This window comes from Anguilla rostrata, chromosome 17, assembly GCF_018555375.3.
Source record: "Anguilla rostrata isolate EN2019 chromosome 17, ASM1855537v3, whole genome shotgun sequence".
Classification (NCBI taxonomy): domain Eukaryota; kingdom Metazoa; phylum Chordata; class Actinopteri; order Anguilliformes; family Anguillidae; genus Anguilla; species Anguilla rostrata.
Genome location: NC_057949.1, coordinates 12,207,319 through 12,232,314, shown reverse-complemented (window position 1 = coordinate 12,232,314; position 24,996 = coordinate 12,207,319). Strand labels below are relative to the sequence as shown.

At 43.2% G+C, this 24,996-nt stretch overlaps 2 protein-coding genes and 3 long non-coding RNA genes across 6 annotated transcripts; 3 read left to right on the top strand and 2 right to left on the bottom strand.

Annotated features, from left to right (window-relative positions):
* Positions 1-10: 10 nt before the first annotated feature.
* On the top strand, positions 11-2,599 carry LOC135243117 (uncharacterized). Its single transcript, XR_010326565.1, has 2 exons — positions 11-99; positions 2,464-2,599. It is a non-coding gene; the product is annotated as an uncharacterized LOC135243117 (long non-coding RNA).
* LOC135243113 (actin-related protein 2/3 complex subunit 1A-like) lies at positions 1,117-6,416 on the bottom strand. 2 transcript variants are annotated; one of them, XM_064314671.1, is made up of 10 exons: positions 6,255-6,416; positions 5,298-5,393; positions 5,061-5,165; positions 4,412-4,634; positions 3,757-3,864; positions 3,244-3,456; positions 3,038-3,113; positions 2,510-2,703; positions 1,927-2,017; positions 1,117-1,528 (listed from the first exon to the last, which is right to left on the bottom strand). In XM_064314671.1, exons 2-10 carry the CDS (start codon positions 5,359-5,361, stop codon positions 1,490-1,492), a joined length of 1,113 nt encoding a protein of 370 aa, XP_064170741.1. In that variant the 5' UTR covers positions 5,362-5,393; positions 6,255-6,416; the 3' UTR covers positions 1,117-1,489. The 2 variants fall into 2 exon arrangements, with proteins under 2 accessions (XP_064170741.1, XP_064170742.1); XM_064314672.1 differs by having other exon boundaries at positions 5,298-5,390.
* An 891-nt stretch (positions 6,417-7,307) lies between these two features.
* LOC135243110 (myosin-16) lies at positions 7,308-24,579 on the bottom strand. The gene is made up of 43 exons (XM_064314663.1): positions 24,483-24,579; positions 23,808-24,083; positions 23,223-23,366; positions 22,788-22,944; positions 22,369-22,396; positions 22,180-22,279; positions 21,978-22,070; positions 21,701-21,764; positions 21,372-21,470; positions 21,001-21,104; positions 20,535-20,673; positions 19,848-20,116; positions 19,575-19,745; positions 19,167-19,343; positions 18,880-19,065; positions 18,660-18,747; positions 18,394-18,511; positions 17,789-17,909; positions 17,509-17,645; positions 17,333-17,414; positions 17,064-17,237; positions 16,700-16,927; positions 15,890-15,994; positions 15,594-15,680; positions 15,363-15,508; positions 15,108-15,198; positions 14,965-15,021; positions 14,786-14,872; positions 14,445-14,690; positions 14,047-14,164; positions 13,706-13,833; positions 13,174-13,370; positions 12,901-13,033; positions 12,560-12,776; positions 11,951-12,087; positions 11,443-11,546; positions 10,967-11,159; positions 10,331-10,534; positions 9,836-9,961; positions 9,568-9,738; positions 8,787-8,987; positions 8,165-8,384; positions 7,308-7,673 (listed from the first exon to the last, which is right to left on the bottom strand). Exons 2-42 carry the CDS (start codon positions 24,015-24,017, stop codon positions 8,184-8,186), a joined length of 5,838 nt encoding a protein of 1,945 aa, XP_064170733.1. The 5' UTR covers positions 24,018-24,083; positions 24,483-24,579; the 3' UTR covers positions 7,308-7,673; positions 8,165-8,183.
* Positions 9,861-11,040, top strand: LOC135243116 (uncharacterized). The gene is made up of 3 exons (XR_010326564.1): positions 9,861-9,994; positions 10,303-10,565; positions 10,952-11,040. It is a non-coding gene; the product is annotated as an uncharacterized LOC135243116 (long non-coding RNA).
* On the top strand, positions 12,971-21,111 carry LOC135243115 (uncharacterized). Its single transcript, XR_010326563.1, has 3 exons — positions 12,971-13,080; positions 18,347-18,494; positions 20,991-21,111. It is a non-coding gene; the product is annotated as an uncharacterized LOC135243115 (long non-coding RNA).
* Positions 24,580-24,996: the final 417 nt, after the last annotated feature.

Here is a 24,996-nt window from a genome sequence, read left to right as displayed (position 1 = left end):
CAAAGAGGGCCCGCAGAATGAGCTCCACACAACGTCAGCAAGTATGCAGCCCCCAGCCCCGGTGATCCACATAACACCCCTCCGTCCCGTCTGAACCCGGTAGGCTTACACTGTTTTTTTTCCTACCACTACTTTAGCACTGTAGTGAAGCTATGTGAGAGGGGTATTTTCCTCAATAGTGCTAGGACTGGAAGCGCTGGACTAAAATAAACAGTTCCAGTACTTCTGAGAGGCGATTTTAAAAATGCATGAATGAAGGTTAAGTCAGTGTTTGACATATTACAGAAATGTGTATTTGTCTTGGGTTAAATGGCTAATGTCTATGCTGAGCAGGCCTGAGGCGGTGCTTATTCAAGGAAAGCTTTCAGGATAGCGCTCAATAAACCTTTTACATTAGAGACTAATTGCACACCTGTTGGTACAGTACTATTTTTAAAGGGAAGCATTTTCACATTCTAATCGTACTTGCGTAAGCAACCTGAAAGTCCCATCATGACAGTATTTCAGTGGTTTTTGGAATGTTTTTGGAATTGTACACCCCTGGCTCTGTAGCATCGGCACTTGTTTCAGTTAAAGAAACATTTAATGAAGATTACGGCTGTTGCCAGGGCCTGACCATGCCATGGGAAGTTCAGGAATTTCTGTAGGGTCCTCTGCATGTGTGGGAGTCACTGCCCTGCCTACAGAAGATCACGGTGTCTGAAATTAACCGTACACCACCCCATACGTTTTCTTATTGAACTAACAAATTGAAACTGCTACTGTATGTACCATTTGCCACCATCCACCCTCCAAGTGTTTCCCAGTCTTCACTCCACAGAAGTTCAAATGATACGTTTTGACGTTGCTTATTCCTGACATACATTACTTAAATTTTCCTTAAGAGTAACTGGCAAAATTTTAAAATAGGTTCCCTAATGCTTTACTTCAATGGTATGGACCTTAAGATCATTCCTGAGGGGATATATGCTTATGTGTACATGTCCTTATTCATGTTCCAGGGTCTGAAAGAACAAAGGCTCAATAAAAAAGAGAAGCATTATGTTCTACAAAAAGACATGGACAGTCAGCCACAGCTGCACGCAAACACGCAAAAAAAAGAGATCATACCACGAGTGTACTACACCTCATTTATTTCTAGAGACCACTTACATAAAATTTCCGTTGCAAGTTACCGTTTTACAGATACCTTCAGAGGCAGAGTGCCTTCACCCACTACCTCCCCACTGAGGTACCACTTCTGGCATAGATTCAAGAACATCAGACACCCTTAAGGTAAAAACCACTGGTCCCAGAACCCCCCCACCCCCCAACACACTTTTCCTCTTCATCGTTTTAAATATACAATGACGCCACGTGTCAGTTCGCGCCATCTTCTCAGTGCTTCTGTTTAGATAAACCTTCGGTAGTGTCATCAGAAATTCTCCGTGTTTAATCTTCAAGCCCCGATGCTGGGGATCCATGTCCTGCTAGCTGGCAGTGCTTTGATTTACATGATACGCAGCCCTTGGATAGAGGACTCCAGAGTCTGGGAACAAAAACAGCCGAAAGGGTTAAACCTCAGACCTTACTGAATACGTTCATTTTTAAAAACTGCATTATTATTTGTTGTGTTATTTGGCTCATTATCTCCAAATCATATTCTATGACTTAGTGATGTCTTCATTTCACCACTACTAACCAAGCCAATATATAACTAATTACTTTCCATCACATATTTAGTAAACCTTGATTCCACTGTTCCAATTCAAATTTGAAATGTGCTCAAACAACCGCAAAGATCATGTTTAAAACAAGATATTTAATAATATATAATAGATATATAATAGTTTAATAAATTCAGTACAATCAAGACGAGGTGCACATAGTATCTCGCCTATTGCTTTAAAAAAATGTTAACGATTTAAGCATAACACAGATGCATACCTTAAAATCCCATATGGTCATTGCTCCATCAATTCCTGTAGTGCAGAATTTACGACAATCTCTTTTGTCTCCTTCATATATAGACACTTGGCTGTAAAGTAAAAACGTAGCATATTTAAGACTGCAAACTCACGAAAACAAACAACACATTAATCTCCTTTAAAAAGAGGCTGTTTAATCGCCATTACCACGCTTTGCATCTGAACACATCAATCTAGGGCACACCGCGCTGATGGATAAACCAGAGCTTCATACTAATGGGTGGCCCCCGCAGCGTTGATGCGCAGTTGAACAAATGCCATTACTTTGGTATTGGCAATCTTGCTACAGAGAAATTTCTACATGTTGGGAAGTCGGGGTGCTACACAAATATCATTAGCATACACTGGCACTTTTTTTTCTCCACCACCACATTCCTGGTGGAGAAAATCCTCAGTGCATACATAACCCAGAGAAAAGCATTTTCAATAAAACGTTAACTCTGTGATTCGTAAGCTTTGGCCTCGGTTGACCATGCATTCCCTTTCACTCGCTCAGAAGCACCGGTGCTAGCGAACTGGGACTCCAGGCAATGGCCCCTTACGTGATGCTGTTCTGGTGCAGTGTCTCCAGGGCGGTGTTGCGGTCCTCCGTGGTGGCCCTCTTGTCCATGTTGCGGAAGCGCTCCATGGCCGAGATGTTGCGCTGGATGCTCTGCTTTGGAATGTCTAACTTGGAGATGAAGGTCAGGGCCCCGCCGTCGTCGCAGTTGAACAGCATTGGGCAGCAGTCGTGGCCCTGAGAACGTTCACGGAGGCGGGTTAGCCGCGACTTTGTTTTAATGCGTTTCTTGTGCTGACAAGAACAAGCCCTGCTGCGTAGAGACTTAACTGTAAGCTACGCTAGAAGTGGCCAATAAATGACTAGATACTACAAGGGAGTGATAAACGGAAGAGGACAAACAAAACATAAGGGGATACTACTGTCTTGAGGGAACGGGAAGCCGTTTAATAGAATTCTAAAACTAAACTAAAATAGACACAACACAAATTTTCGGAAGTATGTATACCAGGAATGCAATTTTAAAAAGCCAACAAAGGATTCTGGGTTCCTTGCCCAAGTGTTTACTTACCGCTGCCACAATGCTGTTCTCAGACACGAACATCACGCTCAGGAGAGCGAGGAACTCGGTCTTCAGCTGGCAAGGCCTGGAATGACAAGAAAACGAAGAAACGGGCGTCAGCTTTTCCACACCGAACGGCTCCGGGTTCCGCCACATGTCAAGCTCAAGCGGCAGAGGCATTGGCGGGAGTCGGAGGTAAGGCCCTCGGTACTCACGTGGAGTTTTTGGTGGGGTCCACCGCGGTCACGGTGCTGTCGTGGCTCACCCAGGCCAGCCGGTTCCCGCTGGCGGAGAAGCTGACGCTGTGGACCCAGCCCCCGCTGCCGGCCCCACCAAACTCCGCCATCACCTGCCCGAATGGCATCTTGGACCCCCAGGGGGTGGGAGCCGGCTTCTCATCCACCTCCTTGATGTAGGCAGAGAACACCCTTGGAGAAGACAGGCAGATTACTCAAACCATAACAAGTAACTAAAAATTTGTTTTTTTTACTTCCAAATGCAGGCAACATCTAAATGTTTGTTGTTATTGTCCTAAGAATATTAATTGTTTCATAGTTTACTAAGTAGTAATACAAAAAAGATGTATGCATGAACATGGTCCATTTACCACTGGTTAGATATAGGACAAAGGGATTAATCCTTCCTGAGGGGTACAAATACTTTCATGCAACTTTTTTACACAATTCTATTCCGGAATACTCTTGTTCAGTATTCTGTGATGACCTCACCTGCATTTGAAATCACATGATCCAGCCGCCAGAAGCACATTGTTTGGGTGCCAGTCTAAGCTCAGGACAGTGGAACGAATTGGTTTCTTGATGTGTTTGCTAACCCACCTTAAAAAAGCAAGAAAAGGTCAATAAAATCAAACGAGGAAGAACAATGACCATTTAAGTCCTAACCCGAGTTTAAAACACTTTAACACTTTCGTGCTTTTTTAAAAAATTTATTTTATCCACGATTTTATCCCATTTTTCCCAACCCCGAGCTCAACCAAACTTGTTCATCTCATGCCCGTCCTGCAGACTTCAGGAGGAGATGGCAGACATGTGACTCCTCAGAGGCACATGATGCTGATTCTTGCTATATATCACACTGCAGGCACACCACCAATCATATACCGCCCATGTCGTCAGAGGGTAACGAGGTCAGCACATTCTCGATTCAATGCGTCCACAGGGGCCTGATCTGACCAGGGGTGGCCACTAGAGAGCAATGTGAAAATGAAATACCCCACACTCCAAGTGTAATTTCCTTTAATTATGAAGATATAGTGAACCATTCTTTATGGATGTTCGTATTGACTAAATATAATCAAATCATCTTTACAGCTTTCTATTCTGGGTGTGTGGGGGAAGTTGTTTTGTACGCATCGAGACACACCAGTCGTTTTCAGACTCGAAGTAGCAGACGGAAATAAGCCGAGCTCCGCTGCCCACAGCGAACTTGTTCTCCAGTGGGGACCATTTGACGAACGTGGCGGCGCGGTTGATCCTCAGAATGACCAGGGTGGGCTTCCAAACCCCGTCCTTCTGGCTCCACACGTAGGCGTTTCGGTCAGCGCCACAGGTCACGATGCGGTCACTCTTGGGCGCCCAGTCGATGCCTGCGTGGGATCAAAGGGTAAATCTCAACCATCCAGCAGCCGAACTTCCCCTTCCTTTGACGGAAACTGGTTAGCAAATGCCTGGGAGGCCTTAGAGAGTAAAGACACCACAGCAATTGGGCCATCCAATCATTCTCATGCTTAACTGCCTTTATATTCCCCCCTCTTTTCACCTCTGCTGGTGTGTGGTTCGTGGCTGGTTGTTGGGATGATGACACCCCCCTACACCCCAAATACACGCCCTTGTGAATTTCTGTAACCAAGAAATGAAAGCACAGAACCAGTCCATTTCAGGAAAATGGGGAAACACTTTAATTAGGAAAAGGGAAAAGGTCCATTAGGGAAAGAAGAGGATAATTACAAATAAAATGACAGAAAAAAATGACTGCATAATAAATAATGTACGAAACAGGAAGTGCGTCATACCTGTGATGTGTCCGTTGTGCTCCTTCAATTCTTGAGCTTTCACCCATTGGTTCCCACTCTTCTTGTAGATATGAACTTCATGATTGTTGGGACTAATAGCAAGTTCTGAGTGAGACATTAAAATATTTCATGTAAATGTGTACAATCAACAATACCATCCCTCTTGTGCAAAAACTTCAATAGAAAAATGACCGAATAATAAAGTCATAAAGCAGAGGCACGTAGGTATTAACTTACGAGTTCTGTCCTTGTTCCAAGCGTGACAGGTGATCGGCTCCAAGAGAAACTGATGCAGAGACATAGCGACTGCGATGCGTCTTGAAGTGAGCGCTACTGAACGTAAAAACAACGCGTTAGCTTGGATTATCCACGAACAAAACAGAGGCGTGGAATTCAACCCCGCAGCAGCATTCTACATTGTCCATTCTGGATCGCAGCCACCACACCAGTTTTACCAGTTTCAGCCAACTTATCCGGGAGGATGAACGAATTCTTCAGCTAAGCAATAATTTAATTTGTCGCGTTTAGATAGCATTAGCCATCACGCCATGTGATTTTGCTAAATAGCTTGTTTATTAGGGGGGGAAAACAGGCATTTGAGTACAACAACTGCAACGATAGTGGCAATTAAAATAATTGCGAACCAGCAAGCTAACGTCACCTATCCTAACTTACGATGAACTTCCACACCCTTAACTCGTAAAATAAAATTAATGAATTATCATAATATACCTTAGAGTCAACTAGTTTTAAGACTTGAGACATTTAACAAAGACTACATCTAGCTAGCTAACATGAATGGCTAGCTCACAACTATTGGATTAAAAACCACCACCCATCTTCAGACGAAACTAGCTAGCTTGTTAGCAATCCAGGGTGCCAACGCTTGATGACTAGCCAAAATCAATCTGCACAAAAAACATAATCATGGGAATAACTTTTTTTGGCTGCATTCTGTGAAATTTAAGATAAACGCAAAATCGACGTCACGGTCGCAATCTGTACTGTCACAATTGCTGGTTCGTTAGCATTAGCCAACGACACATAAATCAAGGATTTCGAGAGCAAGGCCTCACAACCGTCTTTTTGCACTCAACCACCGGCTTTTCCCTGTAGCGGAAGCCTACTCCTTGCCGACTGGTAAAGGTGGAATGACACAGCAGCTGGAAAAAATTGATCTGTTTTGGTCATTACCTGTGAGGTATCCTTGATACGATGTTTTTTTATTTGATTTGGAATGCGATTTGTCTAATTTGATCGGACCTGAATTCGCGGACTCTGGGCAGTCGACACGAATTCACTCCGGTAACCGGGACTGTCAGAAGAATCCAGGAAACTAGGGAGAACATGCGCGTTAGGATATGGGACGAAGCGTTGACTGCGCAGGCGTCTGAACGTGACTCCTCCATAAAACGTAAGCGGTACCAGATAGCAGAAACGCTTGAATAAATATTGTGCTTTGAGGTAATGTACAAGTAGTACTATTTTTATACATAATGCGTAAGTGGCGCAGGAACAGTGTTAGATGTGTCACCTGAAATAATATTGAAGAGGAGCTTGAGATTTAAATCTCATGAACAGAAACGGGGGTGCATTGCTTTTGTAGCTTGATAGCAGAACCCATTTGTATGTAGTCGGTTTCCTGCAACGTTTTTCACACTTATCTTTAAATTCCACAACATCCTCATCACATTGCTCAAATTCTGTGACCATTTTTCTAAGATAATACATACTGTTAAGACAAACAATACCCAGCCCCCACTGGGCTTGTGCATGCTAGTAGTGTACAGGGCATAGACTATAAAAATAGGTATAGGGTTCTAAGGTTTGTGGCTGTCGTGCAAATCGATGTCTTTGCCCGTTAATTATGCAGAGAACCATCTTCCTGCTCATTGCTATGTGTGCTCAAAAAGAAACATGAATAGCTTTTAGTTGAGAGTGATGGTAAAACATTGTCTTTTAGGGTTTATTTGAGAAAATGTTTTATGTTTATGAAAAGTAGCCTATTTTCAATAAATTGCAGTAATTCATTTAGGCATTATGTTGATTTTCATAAATACAAATTGCTTTCTGATTCTTGTACCAAAGGGATGCGTAAACTATAGACGCCATTGCATGTAACACAAATTTCATATACTAAACAATGTTATCTTTCTTTTTTTGGTTTTCAAATATCGTGCCTACTTGTATCGGCCTAAGTATCACTGCACAATAAAACTACATATAAAGAGCACATAGCAAATGGTATGATTTCAGTTTGCTTCATGTTTTATTAAGACTTTGTAGCAAGACCAGTACATGGCCAATACCACAGCTGGGTGATACACTGTGATGGACTCTGCATCCTTGACATGAGAGTGCAGCCTCCCCAATCACTCTCCGCCATTACCAATAACTTGTAAAGAGAGCATGACACAAAACAAAACAACAACAACAAAAAAAACACAGGACTTAAACAACAATCTTTGCAAGCACTGTAGCCTTTAAAGCACTACATGATGCACAAATTATTTAGTTAAGACTTTGGAGTTTCTTCAAGCTGGCCTTCCAGCCCCTTCTTTTTTGCAGAACACTTTCAGAATGGAAAATGAGTGGGAAGTTGTGTGCGTCACCCTAGAAAAACAGCAGAAAATAGTTTCAGCTTCTATACCATTCAAAGCTTTTCAGAATGTTATAGCAGCCCAACCTATGAGTCATGCATGAGCGTGTACAGCTGAAATGCATTAATTGCAGAATTCTGTCACCGAAATCCCATCTTTAAAATAATTTGAAACTGAAGAAATAAATCTTCTCACTGAATACATTGCATACACACATTTATAAGTGTATAATATCAAGTACAAGTGTACCTTTTTGCTTATATTAATTACAATATATATTTTGAATATTGTGGCTGAGTGAGTTTTTTTTTTTTTTGGGGGGGGGGTAAGCTACTTGATGACATATATATATTTTATTTGACGTTTAGAGATTTTCACTTTACAGTAACAAGATCCAACCGTCCACATTGGGTCATAACTACACAATTGCACGGAAGCCTTGTCTAGTGCAGCATACAGCACATCAGTAGACACTGATTTTCCAAATATTTTTTGGGCACTTACCAGCTGTACAGGGAGGACTCTATTCCTCAGAGCTGCCCTTGGAGGAAGACTTGGACACCTGGATGATCTCCACAGAGGAGAAGCCCTTCCCCACGGATGCACGGTTTCTGGTGCGCAGCTTGTTCAGGGCCATCTCCGCATTGCCTGCCCTGTCTTCTGCGTCATCCAGTTCATGCACCGTCTTCCTGTATTTGGACAGGCTAGCATTGGCTTGCTCCTCCTACAGACAGACGATACAGGAACAGAGCAGATATTAGCACATTTGCACTATAAAATGTTTTCTGTTTTCTCCCCATTTCCTTTGGTTGTTAATTACATGATGCTTTTTTCTTGGTATTTTTCTCACTATTAATATTTTCCCAAACATTTATTGTTTCTCAGATTGCTCAAGTGCTGGCAAGATCAGCTATAGGACACTGAATGACTTTACTTGCATTTCTTACTTATTGGAGTGCTATGTGGGTTTTTTCTGCTCTTATAATGCACTTCAAGATGGGTTTCTCTCTTTACACCAAATAACTTTAGAAAAATGGCTAATCACCATTCTTGTTGTGCATAGTGGACAGTGTGGGTTGTAATTTGAAACCTACAGCTAATATACTCTCGCTACACAGGTACTCACAGCCTCCTCGATCTGCCTCTTGTATGACTTGAGCTTGTTCTGCAGCTTCTCCACCAGCTCCTGCATGCGCTGGTTGGTCTTGTGGTCCTCCTCGGTCTGGAAGACCAGTTCCTTCAGACGGCGCTCCTGCTTGCGCAGGATCTTCACAGTGTCCACGTGACGCTTCTGCTCACCATCCAACTCCGTCTCCAGCTCTTTGTTCTGTGCACAACAGGAATTGGAGGGCAGGGGATTTAGAAGGCACATAGAGTGGCTCTGTCATACACTCTCAGTAAAAAAAGTTATGAAAAAGTGCCCATAAAAACACTTTAAAAATCACTGGGGTGGTACCCAAACTGTACATAAATATTGTACCAGCAATACATACTTCATTTGTACCTTTTTTTTGTGATAAAATTTTTTAAATTAATTTTTTTAAATATAATTTTCTTGTGTGTAAAGGGTACTTATTAGTACCCAAATATAACATTATTGTACTTTCAGGGTACATTTGGGAAGTTTGTTCCCTGAATAACAAAAATGTACCTCCACTGTACCTTTATTTCTGACACTGTAGTCCTCATTTAACTTTACGCTTCTTTTGTGTGTGTGTGTGTGTGTATGTGTGTGTGAGAGAGAAAGAGAGAGCAAAAAAGAGTGTGTTCACGTGCATCTTGCATGTATATGTGTATAACCTTGTGTATTTGTTCAGTATGTCCATGTCTGCCTCTTTTGCGTGTATGTAAGGGAATCTGGAAAGTAATTCTTTCCAGGCTGAGTGTAGAGCAGGTCTGCCGCTCACCCGGGCCTCCAGTTTCTGGATGGTGCGTTTCCCAGCCTTGAGAGCCATCTGCTCGGCCTCCTCCATCTTCACCTGCAGCTCTTTGATGGTGATCTCATTGTTCTTCTTGATCTTCTCCAGGTGCATGCAGTGGTCCTGCTCCTGGCGCAGCTCCTCTGCCATGCGGGTGGCCTGCGAAACGGCAAAGAGACGTTAGGAAAGCCAGATCAATGGCTAAACCCCCCCCTCCCCCCGCCCAGTTACTGTGAGTGTGGTAACAGAGGCTCACGTCAGCGACGGCCTTCTTAGCCCTCTCGTCAGCGGCACGGAATTCGCTGATCAGCTCCTCGTTCTCGTTGGCGATGCGGGTCAGGTCCTGCTCCATTTTCCGCTTTATGACAGTCAAGCTGTGGTTCTGATGGAGGAAGAATACAGTCGGACTCAACAGGTCAGGGAATAATTTTACTGTTTTTCCCCTCAAATTGATTTTTTTAAAGTCTGGGTTTATGGCTCACAGTGGAAAATTTCCATTGTGAGTCACAGGTTTTTGTAAATGGTGCTATACAAAATACAACATGTTTGGTTGACGTGCCTGCATTTTCTAATCAGTTACAAAGCATAAATAGCCCACAGTTTCTTCAGGACGTAAGGATAATTGCTGTATGCAGTCTTGTGGATACCCATTTTGAGGTACCTAATCCCATTAATTGCAATCTCACCCCTGTTCCTAACGGTTGATGCTTGGATGTGCCACAGCTCGGACACAGCGCCCAGGAGCGCGTACCTGCACGTGAAGTTCGTTGTGGCGCTCGGTGATTTCCACCAGCTCCTGCTCGATGAGCTTGCGGGAGCGCTCGGAGGCCTCCAGCCCGCTGCGCACCTCGTCCAGCTCCGTCTGCAGGAGGCTGAGGCGCCGTTCCTGCAGGCTGTATTGCTCCCTCAGCTCCTCAAACTGACGGGCATCCTCATCCATCTGCACCTGCATGTCCTGCCGGCCAGGATGGGGGTGAAAAATGCTGGTTAGCCAAACACTAGTCACTAGCAGTAGATACTTTGTAGCTCCTATTAAAGTTCATAATTACAGTTCGACATTCTGTGATTAAATCATGTGCATAATATGCACCTACTATCAAGTATTTATATGGAAACAAATGACCAATTGTTCTTTGTGTCTTTTTTTATTGAACATTTATCTGTCATTAGCTAAATTGCCCTGGACCAGTTAAAATGTATTAGGAAACAAAACTTTGTCAAGTGTTTGGTTGTAAGTGAAAATAATGGATCTAGTCTGCAGAATTTGCTTGAATATCCAACCAAGTATGTTCCTTGGTATTCACTACTTTTCGGTGGAGTACCATAGGTCTACTCTGGTGATGAAATGGTGAGATGTTTTTTTTTCCAGCAGACTGTCCCTCTCTACCTTGATCTGCTGCTGGAGTCTCTTGAGAGTCTTGACCAGCTCGCTGTTATTCTTGTTGGCATGGTCCAGTTGGATCTCCATCTCATTCAGGTCAGTCTCCATCTTCTTCTTCAGACGCAGAGCCTCGGCACGGCCTTTGGCCTCTGCCTCCAGGCTGGCCTGGAGGGACTCTATAGCGCGCTGGTGGTTCTTCCTGGTGAGGTGTCAGGGCAACATTTCAGGGAGCTTGTGTGCAGGCATGTGTAGCCATAGCTTCTAAGTTAATCTCGCTAACCACTACGGTTATTTGCCCAGTAGGCTGTCCAATTAATTATGTGGAAAACAAAGTCAACAAATTGACCTGAGTTTTGGCCAGGTGTTGATGTTAATTCTGTTTGACTTAATTAACCATGTTATAAAGATCTTCCAGTTTTTTGTTTTGTGTGAAATTATTATTGAGATTACTTTGTGAATGTAGGCAGATTGACTGCCCTCACCTTGTAATCTCAAATTCCTCCTCCTTCTCGTGAATTCGGCGGTCAATGTCAGCTTTGACCTGAGCCAGCTCCAGCTGGACACGAACCACTTTTGCCTCCTCAGCCTAGAGTTAAACAAATCACTTTTTTCAGATTCAACAGAAACAGTCCTCTCAGGCCTTGAAACCTCTGTCTGTTGGCCTACAAAAGGAAAACTCAACCAAGTGAAGATTACAAGAAATTAGAAGTGTCGACCAGAATATAATTCCATGCCATTTACCATAAATAAGATGTTTGAAATATAAAACTCTTAAAAGACCAACTCAAGACCATCCAGCTCTCTCTAATCCCCTAACCATTGAGAATAGATTAATTATGAAGTTTTATGGGAGATTAATTGAACTGCTGTGAAGTAGTTGACTGAAATAAAAGCCTGCAAGCACATGATCCCTCTAGGATAAGGGTTTAAATACTCCATGAATGACGGGATCTACAGTAGATGCTGTAGATACCTATGTAGCTATGTTACCTCCAGAGAAGCTTCAGTCTCCTCCAGGGCCATCTGTAGCTCTTCCTTCTCCACCTCCAGCTTCTTCTTTGCCTTCTGAAGCTCATGGTAACTCTTACCACCCTCACCGAGCTGCTCCACAAGATCTTTGATCTCCTCTGCAAGAAACAGGTTAAAGGTGATTTATAGCTAGGTCTTTCAAAAGCTTTGTGCTATGTTCGGGGGTTGAGCAGGGTCTGTTCAGTCCACCTGCAAAATAAATAATGTCTGAATGTGACAATGCAACAGAATTTATCAGACTTCATACCTTTTCATTTCTTATTGCATACTTTAATATTGCTACATAATATTTTTGTAAATTGAATCACTATCCGAGAAGTGCAAAAGTGCCACTTTGAGGAAAAAATAGACTGAATAGAAATCTCGCAAGACCAGAAAAGCAGAAACACAATGTCACTGCATATATTATCAACAAGCCTCTTGAGAAAAAAATAATATGGTCCAAAGTAATTGAATCATTTTACTATTTATGTTATTTCTGAGATGTTTATTTATGTTATTTTTGAGAGGTTTATGTTATTTCTGAGATGTTTGTCACATTTTGTTTGTGTCTGTGTTTTGATGCCTCGCCTGTAAGGGTTTTGTTGTCTTTTTTCACAATTTCCAGGTGTTCCAGTGACTCTTCATAGGAGGTCTTGAGTTTGTAGATCTCCGTCATGTAGCTGCGACACTCTTTCTGGGAGCTGTCCAATTCGAGCTGCAGCTCCTCGCACTTCTGGCTCCACTCAGCGATCATCTTGTCAAAGACCCGTTGCTTCTTGTCCAGCGCAGCAGCGGCAGCATTGGACTGCAGGGAGGAGGAGCCACAACCGTACCTCAACGTCAATCAGAATAGATGACTCGATAGGTATGTGCAAGTCAATCCTGGACATAGCATCAGCGTGTATCTGGACCATCCTGTGGTACTGTACCTTCTCAAGGTCAATAGTGAGATCCTCCACCTCTCCCTGAAGCCTGTTCTTGACCTTGTCCAAACTTGCAGCTCGGGCCTGGGCGGCCTCTGCGGCCTCCTCTGCCTCCTGGAGCCTGGCTGCCAGCTTGCGCCTGTGTGTAGAGCAAATGATTGGCTCTTCTGTTTATGACATCACACAGTGAGTATGAAAGGCCTGCAGGCACATGAGCCTGAAATATTTTGGTCACATGCCTGGTTCCTATGCCACCCAGGCTGCCATCACCCAACTTACTTGGTCTCCTCTAGCTCCTCGGTTTTCTGGATGGCGTCAGTCTCATACTTAGTCCTCCAGGTGGCCACCTCAGTGTTGAGCTTGGAGATGAGGCGCTGCATCTCAGATTTGCCCTCCTGCTCCTCCTCCAGCTGCTCCTTCAGTAGGTCTAGGTCATGCCGGGCATTAGCTAGGCTCACCACCGCTGCACTGCGGCCCTGAAGTGAAAGGAGGAACATGGGGGTTCAGTGGGGAATCTCTTCCGGAGCACATAACATTATTGCATATATGCTGGCATAACGTTTATGGTTGTGTTGAATGAAAGAGTTCCTATATTTCTGCATTTTTAAAAATATTTCAATCCACAATGTTCCAGATGTGTTATAAATAGGTGTTTAAGTGTTTGTGAACCAATAAAATGAATACACCATGTTTTCCTTACTTTCCACAATCAAAAAAAGATATTGAAAGTTTGGAACCTGTTTGTGTTTGCTGAATGCTTGTGTAGATCTCACTGGGGTGTTTCATCAAGGTATGCAAGTGTTGTGATTACCTTGGACTCTTCGTCGACCTGCCTCTTGAGCTCATCAGTCTGGGTGGCCAGTGTGCCCTTGACACGCGTGATCTGGTTGAGCTTGCTCTGCGCTTCCTCCAGCTCACGGCTGATGTCACTATTTTCAGCTGTACCACAGGGAAGAAGGACATTTAGACAACACTATACTTAGACAATGCTGTAGTATGCTGTGCTCTGCTTGTGGGAATTTTTTATGATTCACCTCTGGGGTGCCGTTAGCAAATGGCCAGTAATGTGGGCATGTTGAGAGGAGGGACCTAAGGGTGAATATAATAGTGATAATAAGTTTCGGATTGAATCAGGATCAAATTCTTTCCTACCTGACAGGCGACTCTTTATAGTATTCAGCTCGGTGTTGTTCCTCTCCATCTCTGACAGTCTGGCGTTGGCTTCAGATAGACTGTCCTCCAACTTTCGAACATGTGCCTCAGAGTTCAACTGCATGCAAAACAGGGTCCAGGAAAATGTAATATTAAGTCAATCAAGTTGCATGGTATTAATAATGATCATATAATAATTAGTAATAACTTTTAACAATACTCAAAAGTATAAATCACTGGTAGGAATTTAACTGCATAGTTTATTGAGCTTTACTACAGGTTTTTACAATATTTTGAATAATAATAATAATAATAATAATAATGTGGAGAATGAGAATAGGAATAAGATCATTAGAATAATATTATAATATTTGAATTGCTTGCTACAGCTTCTTCACCTTGGACTTCTGGACGGATTCAATCGTGGCGTTGAGGTCGTCGATCTCAGCCTTCATGACCTGCTTGTCTTTCTCGAGCTTGATCTTGACCCTCTGCAGGTTCTCCACGTGCTCAGCCAGCTCGGTCATGGAGTCGGAGTGCTTCTTGCGGAGGGCGGAGGTGGTGGCCTCCGTCTGCAGCGCCGCCTCCTCCAGCTCCCGGCGCAGCTTCAGCAGCTCGGCCTCCCGCTTCTTGTTCTGCTCGATCTGGGGACGCAAGTATGAAGCATGAGACAGTGAGCTAACCTCGCCAAGGCCAGAGCAGCGGTGTGGGTTGGGTTCAGTTATTCTGCGACACTTGCCTGAGAGACAGTGGCGCCCCCTGCCTCCTCCAGTCTGTCCCCAAGGTCCTCCAGGTCACGGGCGAGCTCAGCCCGTTGTTTCTCGACCTGATCAGGAGGGAAGACAACGTATGTTACAGGGCCACTGCCTCAGAGATGATAGTTAAATCAGATCAGGAGTATTCGAGAGATCGCTGTACCTTGGCTCTGATTGCCCTCTCAGCTTCCAGTTCCTCTTCCAGCTCTTCAATGCGGGCCTGGAAATAAATCATGGAGGTTGCTGAATACAGTCGAGATGGATGAAGTTGACTACACCATCAATCTCCCCTCTGTTTTCCATTACCTGGTGCTCTTTGAGCTTCCTCTGTAGAGTGGAGCTGAGTGACTGCTCATCCTCCCATTTTGAGTTCAAGCTGTTGATCTCAAAGTCCCTCCTAAAATGATATGTGATCACAGCACCTTACAGATGCACCTTTTCCTTAAACTAAAATTTTATTGTATGCTGTCACATGTTAGATGTTAATAATACGTGTACTGATATGGTTGAAGTCAGAATTCTCTCTGCACAGTTGTTCTTCCATTAAGATAGCATACATACTTTTTGACCACCTCCTCCAGATCAAGCTTTGCTCTCTCCATTTCATTGAGGTTGTCAAGGGTCATCTTCAGGTCACCCTCTGCTTTGCGGCGGGCTTTCTCCACCTCAGCACGGATTTTCTTCTCCTGTTCCCAGTTGTCTTCCAGCTGACACATCAAAAGGCAGAAACCCCATGATGGGCTGGTTCTCAGAAGCCAGCTGTGTGTTTCAACCTCTCTCAGTGGCACTCACCTCATGAAGCTGGGTTGTGAGCTTGCTGTTATTTTTGGTGAGGTGGTTTGTCTTGTCTTCCTCTATTTGAAGGTCATCCAGAGTTTTCTGCCAACAGAAAAATATATTTTTTTCATCAAACAAAGATAAGGTTATGGAAATGGAAATATCATAATGTTTTCCCACTATTCTTATTCAGTAGAATTGAATCATATCGAGTATATAGATTGAGTATATGAATAGACTATATAGATAGTTTGTATGATGATTGCTCTTCAGATTATTCTGGTGCAACAGTTTGAGGAATTCAGCCTCACCTGCTGAAGCTCCTCTAGTGCTCTCTTCTCCTTCTGGAGCTTGGCAATGAGGTCATCTCTCTGGCCGAGGTCTCCTGACAGTGTACGCACTTTCTGGTCATAGACCTAGATTACAGTGTCAGAGGTGTGACCATTGAGTCGTGGCATTATTTTTTATCTTTTCACTGTCTGGCAGTTGTACTGTCCTGCTAGGAAATTAAACTATGTTACTACTATAGTATATAAGTCTATGACTATTGCATGAGTCATCAAACACAGAATGATAAACAATGATGCACAATGATAGAAAGATACAGTCAGCAAGCATTTTTCTGTCATGCTGTAATGGAACAGTTAAGTTCTGATACAAGTACCCTTTTGATTCAGAATACCAAGCTTACTGTTTATTGCTAAATGAAGTCAGCCAAGAGCATTTCGCACATCATTTGCCTGTGTTGCCAAAAAAATTCAGAGCAAAAACTTGCCAAGATTTCCTTCCAAAAATCTGAGAAACTTCAGCTGAAGGTTAAATAGAGGGAAATTTTACTTATAATAACTTATTTTCTGATATAACACATATGCTTGTTTTACAAATTTACAAATTCATGTTTTGAATTACTTGGCAAAAAATAAATTAATTAAACCTTGTTACTTCCAAGTGTGTAAATCACTAAGATGCTGTATATGTCTAAACACTTGATCAAAATGAAGTTGGCAACACTCTTCATGCCCATCCTTAATGAACACCTGCATGTGGAGATGTTGCCTTTGAGAGAACAGGCTGACTCTGTTTCAAAGTCCGGCTGGTCTTTAATTTGGAGGTATTGTCACCTGTTTTTCTTTCTCGGTCTTGGCCAAAGTGGACTCGAGGCCCTCTAGGTCCCTCTTGAGGTCGATGAGCTCTCCTTCCAGCTTGCGCTTTTGAGCGCTTAGGCTGCTGGCAGTGCCCTCCTCCTCCTCCAGTCGCTCCTTCATGTCCTGGATCTCGCCCTCCATGTCGATCTTCTGCTTCATCAGCTGGGTGCAGCGCTCCTCTGCGTCCGCTGTAGTTTCTTGCTCCTGACAGCGGGAGGAAACATCAGCAGCGGAAGAGTGAATAAAAAGGGCATGTTTGTTTTCTAATGCACTTCACTGAAAGGCCCTGCATGGACTCCAAGCTTGCATGCTACCGCATTGTCTTCAGAGCAAGACTCACACCGGCCAGGGCCAAAGCAAGGTCATTCTTCTCTTTTGAGAGAGTGGCCAGCTTCTCCTCCAAGTCTTTGATCTTTTCAATCATCTCCTGGGTCTTCTCCAGTGCATTTCGCAGCTCCTCTTCCTTGGCCTTCATCTCTTCCTCTTGGCGAGCCACGTGCAACAGAGGCTTGACCTGAGAAGGACAGGCAAATCAGCAAGGTCATCAAGGGAAGTGAGGTACTGCTAACGGCGGTGATGTAGGCTGAATGCTGGCACCATTCTACTCACCTTGGTATAAAGCTTCCACCAACCCCAGTAGCGAAGCTTGAGAAACTTGCGTACGTTCCTCTGGATAGCAATGAGAGCCATTCTGAAAAAGAATTAGAAAGATCTGTCAGGCCCCAAAGCAAAGAGTGCTGCAATGTGAATGCAAGAAACCAAGGAAAGCAGCCATCTTCTCTGACCTTCTCTCAAGCATTTTCTTAAATTCGATCCTCATGATGAAGCCTCGCGCGCGAGCCTGAAGCATCGTCATGATTTTTGCGAGCCGCTCATCTCTCATATCCTCTAGCTTGGCCAGTACCCCAGCACGGAAGAACACCTGCAAAATTGTATAGCACTTACAGAGAGTGACTGTATGGAATCATGGGTAAACAATTAGACTTGTAGACTATGGTAGCAAAGCACATGCCCTGAATTTCTTTTGCGCAAAGGACAAAGCGTTTTTCCTTGATGTAACAGTACCTTAGTGTGTCCTATTCTGTACTCTGTGTTGTCCAAACCAAGGGTACCCAGAATCAGCTCTGAGGCTTTTTTATTGTCCACAAATCCCTTGGGGATGACGTTGGGGTTCAGGACATAGTACCTACAACCGAGAGCAGATGTATGTAACCAGTGGGAATCAAATCCATGACCTCAAGTAACTAAATGGCAAAAGATGTTTACTTCACTGTGTAAAAGACCCAGGTGTCTCTGACAAAATTCAATTATTTTATTTCCAAGGGGGTGGGTAATTTCACTGTACACAACAGATATAATAACTGTATTTCATATGTGCATCACATATTTCCCGTTAAGCAGATTGTTTGATGTTTTGAATACACAGCATGAGCATTATAGTATTTTCTGTTTTTTCAAGTGACCATACCAGTGTTTACTATTGTACATGAGCTGAAAGGGATTTTCCCCTAAATGCTTTCATCCACAGCACAGTTCTTGTATACTTCATGTTGTCTATAGTCACTTTCACCATTATACAAATTAATACCTATTTTAACCATTCTTTTATTCTTTGGTTTGCAGTGTTATACCATAACAACTTTCAACAAGGTGGATACGGGGATTGTCACCTCTGCTTGAACTCAGGGTACTGCAGCCTGTTGGGGAAACCCTTTCTGCAAATACGGATCCCCTCCAGCACACCGTTACAGGCCAGCTGGTGCAGGACGAGGTGAGCATCACAGACACCTGGGAAGAGAGTACAAGACAGCCACTTTCAATAAAGATAAAACACTGAACTGTCTGCCAAATGACTAAGCAATTTTAGTAGCTCTCATTATGAACTCGAAGTTACTATAAATTTTATAATTCGATATAAAATCCTAAAATGTCCTGCCTGATTGCTTGAACTCATTAGGGACGATGCATCGCACAAAGTGAGGCGCTGTGCTGCGCAGGGTGGTCATCAGCTTGTTCAGCTGCTCCTGTTGGAGACAGAAGGAGATGGTTTGAGAATAGCTGAGTCTGTTCTGTCCAGTGGTTTCATACCTCTCTTATATTTTTATCATTTGTGAAATGCACAATATGACTGTGGTGAGGAAGAAAATTGTAAATACCCTGTAAAAGTTTGAGACGGTCTGGAAGGATGATCCCTTCTTCTGCTTCTTGGTCCCAGCGGCTGCCTCCTCCTCTTTGAAAAGGACGGCCATCAGGGGCACGGCAGACTTCTGAAAGAGGCCAACCACGGTCTCGTTCAGGGGATCCTTGTTCTTCTCCAGCCAGCCTGAGATGTTGTATCCCACCTGGGTGTGAACGGAAGAAGGCCAATATTCAGAGCATTCCACACGGTGAAGCCCGCACAATTCCACAGGTGGCATCCCAGCCCTCGGGTCTGTGGACTCACTGTGCCTGCATAGTGGACCAGTTCAAAATGGGCTTCTGGGCCTTTCTTCCCCCCTTTGGGCTTCAGGAAGTTGCCGGACTTGCCCAGATGATTCTCATACAGGGCAGCCTTGAAGGTGGCATCTGTGGCCTTCGGGAACACACACTGCTCTTCCAGGATGGAGAAAATTCCCATAGGCTACAAAGTGAAGAAACCAAAATATACAAAATGCAATGTATGTACTCAGTTTTTGTATGGATTGCATTACTCCTTAGCATAAAACAGAAATCTCACATTTATGAAGAAAACTGGTCATAATCAACACTGTTATGTTCAGGACTGAATCTGCACTGAGAATTAGTGCTTTATGTGTATGTGCCACTAATTACACAAAGAAGGGCAGGATTTAAACAGTTGCTTTTTCCTCACCTTTTCCAGAAGCTCAATGCAAGCCTGCAGATCCAGGCCAAAGTCAATGAAGGTCCATTCAATGCCCTCCTTCTTGTACTCTTCCTGCTCTAGCACAAACATGTGGTGGTTGAAGAACTGCTGCAGCTTCTCATTAGTGAAGTTGATGCACAGCTGCTCAAAGCTGTTGTACTGTGAAGAAACATGGGGAAATAGTGTTCAATTCCAAACCAAAGGCGCAAATGGTACAAATGAGTTCTGGTGCCACATGCATAAGTCCCGCTGTGGTTTTACCTCGAAGATTTCAAAGCCGGCAATGTCCAGCACTCCTATGAAGTACTGCCGCTGCATCTTGGTGTCCAGGGTCTTGTTTATCCTGCTGACCATCCATTTGAACATCCGGTCATAGGTGGCTTTGCCCAGTGCACCAATGGAGTAGACGCACTGGTCCTGGTTCTGACCTTTGGTCATAAACTCATTGCCCACCTTTACACGGGGCCTGGTGATGCCCTTCTGCAGGTCACCTGAGTTTATACCCATCAGGTGGGCGACTTTGTCAGCCACTGAGCCAAACAGGAAGGACAAACAAACGAGGAGAATGAAGACAGAAAGCAAATGTATTACAACTGGCTTTTGTTTCACAGCACTGTGACCACTTAACCCTCTAAAAATAAACAGTTTATGAAATTTTAGTTCAGAAAGTTGAGGCTGTGCCTTATACCATCCATATTTTCAGACCTGGCAGGGTTGTGTAAATCTAAAACTAAAGGAAATCCTTTTACTTTCTTTGCACCGTGCATGTTAGTACTTTTTTGTTGTGCACAATGTGGTAATTAATGAATAATATATTTCAGCAATCTTGGTCTGAAGTCTCCTGTTGATTTTCCAGATTTTCATAGCAATGTTTTTTTTTCTTGAATTGTCACAAGGAAATAAAGGACATTTGGAAAATGAATCAGTGAATCAAAGCATTGGAGGTACCCTCAGTGGTGTCAACATCGGCCTGCTCCTCTCTTGGCTTCTGCTTGAATTTCATGTTGCCAAAGTGCATGATTCCACCGGTCAGCTTGTAGATGCTCATTTTTTCCTCTAGGGTGAATCCCAGCACATCAAATGCTTCCTTGAAAAGCCAGGAGGCCAGAAAGGATATTACACTATTATTAATACCAGACTTGTCTTATGCAGGGTACACAGAGATGGCAACATGATGGAGTTTGGGTGTGCTTTCATAACAGGAAGTTAAGATGATAGTGCTGATTAGATCAAGAGGTGAATGGGTTTAATTGCAATTTAGAACATGCTACTTTACATTTTGCTTGTGACATGAAGGGTTTGTCAGTAAAACACGGTTGTGCTGATCAGGAAGAATAGTTCTATCAGACAACATTTTGTTGGGAAAGCTTGAGATGGTGACTCTGCCCTTTTTCTCTCCTGCAGATAAACTTACATCAGTGAGCATCAGCTCCTCTCCATCGTCCATATTGTCCACCACAGTCACCCCCTGGCAGATCCAGGAATAGTGTTTGGGGTCTGGATGCAGCAGCAGTGCCTCTGCAAATGGTAAGCTAACATTAGCGCAAAAATAACCTTAATGTACAGTACATGCAAGACGACATGAAAAGTAGAGGCTTCACCAGAAAATAATATATAAATATATGTGTTTGTCTATAGACCTTGGAGCAGATTAAGCTTAAAACTACAACTTTAGATGAGGAGGCTGACAGCAAACAACATTTGGAGGATTTAATAGCAATAGTAATGTACTACTTTTGCAACTATGTACACCACTAGTACTAAATAACAATATGACTGCTTTACCAATCAGTTCTGGCCTCTTCCCTGAGAGAAGCTGGTAGAAGATGTGGTAGCCACGTTCTGCTGCCTGTTGTGAGATGACACGAGACTTCTCCAGCAGATCTGTAGGTCACATAGGATATTTTTAGGCTGTGGGATTTTTGTTTCTTCAAATTTGCTGCAAAATATGTGTGTGAGGGGGTATCAATGTTTTTTTTTTTTTTATGTATTCTAGATATTTGATGTAGCAAAGCAAAACATAATAATTGGTGACCATAGGATAATAACAATAATAATAATATGTGTTGAATTAACACATTTGAACTCATTGCTAACAGGATTCAGGAACTCACAGCTCTCAATGTCTGCCCCAGCCAGCTTAGCTGTTGGGCCAAAGTGGATTCGGATAAATTTTCCCTGTAATGGACAAAATGAAAAAAAAAAATTTAAATACTTTTTGTACAATAAGAAACACTATCAAAACATAACTGGGAAATTGGGAACAAATGTTTCGTAACTTTATTACTACTGTGTAATACATAACCTTTGTTAGCTGAGTCATAGTTAGAGACCATAGTGCACTAATTTGTCTCATTTTACATTAGTGAAAATTCTTGGGGGGGTTCTTACAAATCGGGAGGAGTTGTTGTTCCTTGTGGTCTTGGCATTACCAAAAGCCTCTAGAACAGGATTTGCCTGGATGATTTGATCTTCCAGGGAACCCTGCATAAATAAAGAAATGTGGTGTAGACCGGCACAGACTCTGTCTACATAAAGGTCTATACTTATTGAAGTGTAGCTACAGAGTGTTGATGGTCAGTCGGTTCTCTACCTTGGAGTCTGCCAATGGCTTTCCCCCTGTGGCTCCGACATTGGCAAAGTACTGGATGACCTTCTTGGTGTTTTCAGTCTTACCAGCACCGGATTCTCCACTAGAAATGAGAGAAGTTTCAAATAATTTTCCTTTCTTCACAGCATCAAATACTTTCCTAAACCTTGGTATCAATGGATTGGCACTTACGTGATCAGCATCGACTGGTTTTCATGCTCTGCGGAGGAGAAAATAATTAAGGGGTGAATCTCAATTCCAGGGCAGCTGGGAGAGTTAATGGTTGTGTGCTAGGCCATTTGGCGTCTTCTGTTTCTTTCTTTACTCTTGGGAAAGATTAACATTTAAAATAATCTTCTGGTGTGTTCTACAGAGCACAGCTGGGTGTAATTTTGTCCCTGATGAAACCATAGTGAACAAATAGCAATATACATCAATCACATAAACATTTTATGGTGCTCTCTGTAGCCTTAATCTCTTGTGCCAAGTGGACTTGTTAGATAATGACAACAAGCCAACACATTTGTTTCTGTCTGTTGATGTTTTCTGGAGCTTCTGCCACACTTCTCTACACATTTCCTGTGATTTGTCGATGTCGCGGGTCGACTCACCCATCAGCATGTCATGATAGGCATTGTCGGAGATGGAGAACAGATGGGGAGGCACCTCGTTGCGCTTCCTCCCCTTGTAAATTTGGGCAACTTTGGACCCATAGATGGGGAGCCACTTATAAGGGTTTATGGTGACACAGAACAAGCCAGAATACGTCTAGAGGAGTGACATGAAAACAACTTATTGATTAGACTTAGGAGATAATTCCAGGGTTAATTACACACTTTCTATAAAATGGAATTGCCCCCCCCCCCCCACCCACCCAACTTTTCCCCCTTCTCCCAGTTCTTAAAAGGATTCCATAAGTACTACATGCCTTGCCCTTGATTTGATTCACAATTCTCTACAAGGCCGTCAGCACGATTGATTTTGGCAATCCTGTTCAGTAGTATTGTGTGTTTGGAGGGGGAACATTTTCTGTTCTTGAGACTTACATAGATTCTCATATTAACGTAACGCTGGCGAAGGTTGTCCATAACGCTGGCTTCATTCAGGAAGGTCAGGTTAGCCATATCACTGGCCTGATAGAACTTAGGAGGATTCATTTGCTGAACATCATCCTTCTTTGCTGTGACAGTCTGGAATGAAAAACCCACATATTTTTACATTTAAAAAAACAAAAATTCAGCTGCCTTTCTTTTTGAACCAGAAAGCAAAATTAAAAATGAGTTATTTATGCAGCTTAAAGCTGGATTTTATAGGGCTGCAGACACACTTGTAACCCATCAAATGAATATGTTCTGTATTTCAAGGAAAATTCAAGGAAAGACTTAAATGTAGTTGAAACCAAAAACACTTTTCAATGACTTCCTCTCATTTCAATATTCAAAAGATGATCAGGCTTTGATTGAATAGTACCCTTGGTCACTTGATGTACAAGCATGTACACGCATCTAAAATATATGTATGTTTGTCTATGTGTGTGTGTGTGTGTGTGTGTGTGTGGGTGTGTGTTGTAATGGCAGTATTAGCTGTGGTTGTGAGTGCAGTAGTAGCCGCTGTGAGACGGGCAGCCTTACGGTGTTTTTAGCAGTCTTGACGGTGACTTGCTCCCCCTGCTCAGACTGGATCTCGCCGGCGATGAAGCCTTCCTTATCGTCCTTCACCCAGCAGGACTTCTTGATGTCATAGGGCTTGGCCATGGCCTCCAGCCGCTCCTTTTCGGTGGGAGCGAGGAAGGGCATGGGGTCCACTTCGTCCCCGCACTCTCCTTTATACGCACCCGGCATGGTTGCTTCGCGTGTCCCGATTCACAGCGACCAGAACAACAGGGAGATCCTTGTGTCTCGCTGGACCTTTGGAAAAAGTCACAGGAGTCCACATCTCAGGCTGTAGCTGCTTTGAAAGCTGTCATAAATTTCATTTTCATCTAAAACCTGACCTTTTTGGATATGTTGTCACTAAACCTCATTTTTCACTGAAAAGTATTATATTTCCATTTGATTAGATCACATTATTTCTTTAGCTGACACCCAGCTCCAGGATAACATAGCTGATATTTCAAAAGATCATCCATGTGTGGAGCACTCACACCGCTAACCTTCTGGATGTTACATTTTCGTGACTACTACACAACACCAAAATAAATTTCCATTGCTTATGAATGTCTCTAAGTACTGTACAAATAGAGAAAATGATGCACAGCACATGCTTATCTGGAGAAAGACACAATAATAAATGATGAGAGGACTTACCACAGGGCAGATAGACTGGGAGGGAGGATAGGTTTGCCTGTGCTGGATGGGCTTTTATATACGAGATGGAGGACACCAGATTAGGCAGTTAAAGGCCACTGAAAAGGTCATTGCCAAAACATAGATGGAACAGCCATGTCCCATCTAGGGAAGATCAGTTGATGGTTTGGTGTTTGGGGAATTCAATCATCTCCATCTGGCCTTTTAGGGTTTCTAAAGAAAGACCTCCGTTTGCCCAGCCAGTGCACTCCACTGAGACACTGGGAAAACAAATTCTCAACCAACCTGGCACACAGAAGCTTGTTTCACTGCGCTTCGGCACAAACCGGTACATATAACATCCATGAACAATGGTTTTCTCATATGGCAGGCTGATTCTCCATTTTATGCTTTTTTTCCCTGTCCATTTCAGCCTGTCAGTTGAAAAAGATTAGATTTCCATGCCACTTTGGTTTGCTGTTTTGTCCACAATTGCTTTAATGGCTTTGGAATTCCTCCTTGCAGGGTCAGCAAC